The sequence below is a fragment of the Sinocyclocheilus anshuiensis genome, unplaced genomic scaffold (genome assembly GCF_001515605.1).
Source record: "Sinocyclocheilus anshuiensis isolate Anshui unplaced genomic scaffold, SAMN03320099.WGS_v1.1 scaffold1948, whole genome shotgun sequence".
NCBI lineage: Eukaryota > Metazoa > Chordata > Actinopteri > Cypriniformes > Cyprinidae > Sinocyclocheilus > Sinocyclocheilus anshuiensis.
The window spans coordinates 75,547-79,692 of NW_015555827.1; the positions used below are offsets into that span (position 1 = coordinate 75,547).

The 4,146-nt window shown below is 41.3% G+C and overlaps 1 protein-coding gene across 2 annotated transcripts in view; it reads left to right on the plus strand.

Annotated features, from left to right (window-relative positions):
* Positions 1 to 4,146, plus strand: part of LOC107675326 (collagen alpha-1(II) chain-like) — a 41,712-nt gene that overhangs the window by 29,110 nt on the left and 8,456 nt on the right. For both annotated transcript variants that reach the window (XM_016469624.1, XM_016469625.1), the window contains 7 exons: positions 238 to 291; positions 1,273 to 1,380; positions 1,471 to 1,524; positions 1,600 to 1,653; positions 1,903 to 2,064; positions 2,279 to 2,386; positions 2,980 to 3,083. In XM_016469624.1, the coding sequence (XP_016325110.1) occupies positions 238 to 291; positions 1,273 to 1,380; positions 1,471 to 1,524; positions 1,600 to 1,653; positions 1,903 to 2,064; positions 2,279 to 2,386; positions 2,980 to 3,083 (644 nt within the window). The remainder of the gene's footprint in view (positions 1 to 237; positions 292 to 1,272; positions 1,381 to 1,470; positions 1,525 to 1,599; positions 1,654 to 1,902; positions 2,065 to 2,278; positions 2,387 to 2,979; positions 3,084 to 4,146) is intronic.

Sequence of the window (4,146 nt, forward strand, 5' to 3'; positions counted from 1 at the left end):
ACAGACAGACGATAGATAGATAGATAGACAGACAGACAGACAGACAGATAGATAGATAGATAGATAGATCATTGTATATGCTTTATACATATGCACTTCTAGGAAAAGAATGTGACATGAGCAACCTCTATAAACTAAAGCACTGTTTTAACCGATGGTATGGCATCATTATTGTACATACAGTATAAAAATGTACTAGTATGATATAATAAAACTAAGGCTTTATGTTTTTGACAGGGTGACAGAGGAGAGACTGGTCCTTTTGGTCTGGCTGGTTTTGCTGGTCCACCTGTAAGTACAGCAATGGCGATCTTAATAGCTGCACCTCATCTTTACTCTTTCTTCAGTAAAAGTCTCAGATGCTCTTATACGCCAAGCTCACACAATCTGACCATCAAACTACTGGAATAGCTGTTTTTTTGTTTGTGTGTGTGTGTGTTATAGCAGTGCACAAACGAAACCCACAAATAAAAAGGGCTTTGGCCTAGATATTACCCAGCTAATGGTGAAACCAGTCATCTAAGTGTTTGTGCACTTATTTTTGCAGAAAATAAAATGAAGAGGTGAAAAAGATGGAAAGATGGAGCAAATGACTAAAGGTCAATGCTTATAATTGCTTGGCCTCATTTATTTAATAAAGCAAGAACTGAGATCTCAGTGATCAGTCAAAGAGAAGGCAGATGAGTTTGCTGTCTAATCATAAATGATGTAATGACATGGCTCATTACCCAGAACAACACGCCATACAATTTATACAGTTTTTCTGTCTCAGAACTTGTCATATCACACACGTTTAAAACTGTTAGTGTAACTGCACCAGTGATGTCAGCGAGCTCTGGTGTGGCTACAGAGACAAACTACAGCTTTATAATGTCAACTTCGATTTTTGTGCAGTTAAAGTCCCTCCAAGCATCTTCTGTTCTGAAGTTGATTCAGGAGCTGGAGCTGTGGGAATGGTTGCTAATTCAATTGTTTTTAAATCATCACTGATTTTAGCATTGTGAACTTATTTCGGGACATATTTAAGGAAATGTAGTGGAGGAAAAAAAAACAGAAAGCAGTTTTATGAAAATTCTAATTCAAGACCTGAAGTTCATACAGTCATGAAATTTTACAACAAACTTGAAATGAATAGATTTAACATTTTAACAGTGATATTAAGGATGGATGAACTGTCATTGCATCTTGATTAATGACATGAAAAGGTGTGAGTGTTGAACCACTAACAGCACTGACAGCTAACATTGTTACTGATTGATCTGGATATGTTAGGGTGCAGATGGACAGCCTGGCGTTAAGGGAGAGCAGGGTGAAGGTGGACAGAAGGGTGATGCTGGTGCACCGGGCCCTCAGGGGCCTTCTGGAGCTCCAGGTCCTCAGGTAACATCAGCCAAATTAATTTGCTTTCCCGTCTCAAGACAACATTTGCCCTGTATTGCTTCATATTGTGTATTCCTGCTTTGGTTATAGGGACCAACTGGTGTGTCTGGACCAAAAGGGGCTCGCGGTGCTCAAGGACCTCCTGTAAGTACAAACAAAAGGGCATTCTTTGTAAATGTAGATCATGAAACTGAATTTTTATTTTTATTAATTTTGTAGGGTGCCACAGGTTTCCCTGGATCCGCTGGTAGAGTTGGACCTCCTGGACCCAATGTAAGTAAAACAACGGACCTGTTCACTATAACAAAGACCTCACTTAAGGAATAACTGCACAGTATATAAATGTACATCATTAGTGTAGTGTAAAACATTTGATTAACCTAATGTGTGCATCAGTCCAAACTACTAATGCTCAGCTGAAGCTTCTAGGTGCCTAATGATGTACAGATGTCCTGTCACATCCTGTGTCCATCATGTCCTCTACACCTCAGGATCTTCATTCATGTTAATGTGCGTTCTCAGGGTAACCCGGGTCCCGCTGGTCCTGCTGGTCTTCCTGGTAAAGATGGTCCAAAGGGTGTGCGTGGTGACGGTGGACCTCCTGGAAGACCCGGTGACGCTGGGCTGCGTGGGCCGGCTGGGACTCCTGGTGAGAAGGGAGATCCTGGAGAAGATGGCCCTCCTGTACGTAGTTTTACTGGATCTCATTTAGCATGGCTGTCTGTCAGTGGGAATATACAGCATTTCCACCTCAACACATAGAAAAGATAGTAACACTCTGAGTCTAGTGATTTAGCCTGTCCAGACTCATTTTGTGATGAGTGAAACATTTTTAGGTTCTATTGTTGGAGAATAATATGGTTTTGTCATTGTGGCTTTCACTTCTGTCCTGTCCCAGGGTCCGGATGGGCCTGCAGGTCCTCAGGGTCTGGCTGGCCAGCGTGGTATTGTTGGACTTCCTGGACAGCGTGGTGAAAGAGGTTTCCCCGGCCTGCCTGGACCCTCTGTGAGTCTCCACCGTCCCAGATAAACACTCTGACATTTAGGATAGTAATGATGACAGTGACAGGAGACAGAGAATCTGTTTCAGTCATAAGATTTTTATCAGATTTTCCTTTAAGGTGAACTTTATGTAGTTCTACTTTGCCTGCTTTTCCGTTTCCAGTGAATATGACAAATAGATAAAAGCATGAGAATGTTTTTTTTCAGTTTTCAGTGTTTGAGGATCAACTGCCCCTAAGTCAGCTACAGGTTGAAATTGTGACTACTACTCTTACCAAAGGATGGATGTTCTCTGTTTATTTCAAACAAAAACATAAAATAAATAATAATAAAAATAATTCATTAAAAAATGTTAATAATTAGGAAGTGATTGAATTAGTTCACAATTATGAGCTCTAGTTTGTGTCAGTTCAGTATGTCTCTGACTCCAAAAGACCTCTATAGTTACTTGTTAACAATGGACCATTATTCTAAAGTGTTACCCATTTCTCAAATAGCACTTTCAGTTAAGAAATAGCAAAGGGCAGAGAGTTTTATACAGGCAAATGCAAAGCTAATACAGGTGGCTCACGTTCAGCTGATGAATCCCCATCACAGGGTGAGCCTGGTAAACAAGGAGCTCCTGGTGGACCTGGAGACCGTGGACCTCCTGGACCCGTGGGAGCGCCTGGTCTGACGGGACCTGCTGGGGAACCTGGGAGGACACGAAGCAGAGATCATAATTGTCAGCATCACTTCTTAATTATAAAAATTTTTAAGTGAATTATCATTTTTATTATTATTCTATGTTAGGGCTGCACGATAAATCGCATGCGATATTTAATGCGCAAACCAACCATGGTCCTCGTGATTTACTTAAGCACAATCCTTAATATCAACCAGCGGTCAGACCAAAGAAAATATGCAAACTGCACAGTGTGTGGAGTTCAGGTCACACCTAAGTTACAGTGGGTTTAGAAAAATCAGCCCCCTTTAAAATAATCACATTTTGTTGCTTTGCAGCCTGAAATGAAGACGGACAGTTTGTTTTATCCAGCTGTATTTGCTCAGTGCAACTTTTAAATCAATAAAAAACAGAATCAGTGAGTTGGAGAAAGGATCAGCTCCTCCTAAAAATGACTTGTAAACTCAATCAGGTGCAGCTGATCACCTTCTCGATGGCACACAAATCCATCTGACTTTCACCTGTGATCAGCTGTGCTCATTTTGATCAGCTCAGCATGAAAAGAGCTTTCCTGGAGCATTTCAGTCATTGGTAGTGCAACTGAAGCAAACAATCAGCTATGGGTGGCAAGACATTGTCAAAAAATCTCCGGGATAAAGTTGTGGACAGACACAAGTCAGGAGATGGAGACAAAAACATTTCAAATTTTTTTTGTCAATGCCTAGAAGCACAGTGAAGTCTATTATTAAGAAGTGGAAGGTGTTTGGTTCAACACAGAGCCTCCCTGGATCAGAACTGATGAAAGAGCCGGAGGAAACTGATCAGAGAGACGACTGAGAGCTACAGCATCTATGAAGCAGCTGCAGGAGTTTATGACAAAGAGTGATCATTGTGTGCATGTGACGACAGTATCACAGATTCTCCACTAATGTGGCTTGAATGGAAAAAAGCCTCTCCTCAAGAAAGGCCACATGCAGGCAGACTGAGCTTTGCCAAAACACACCTCGAAGATTCTGAGGCAGATGAGACTAAAACTGAATTATTTGAGATCAACACCAAACGATATGTCTGACGGAAATACAATCCAGCTCAGCATCCAG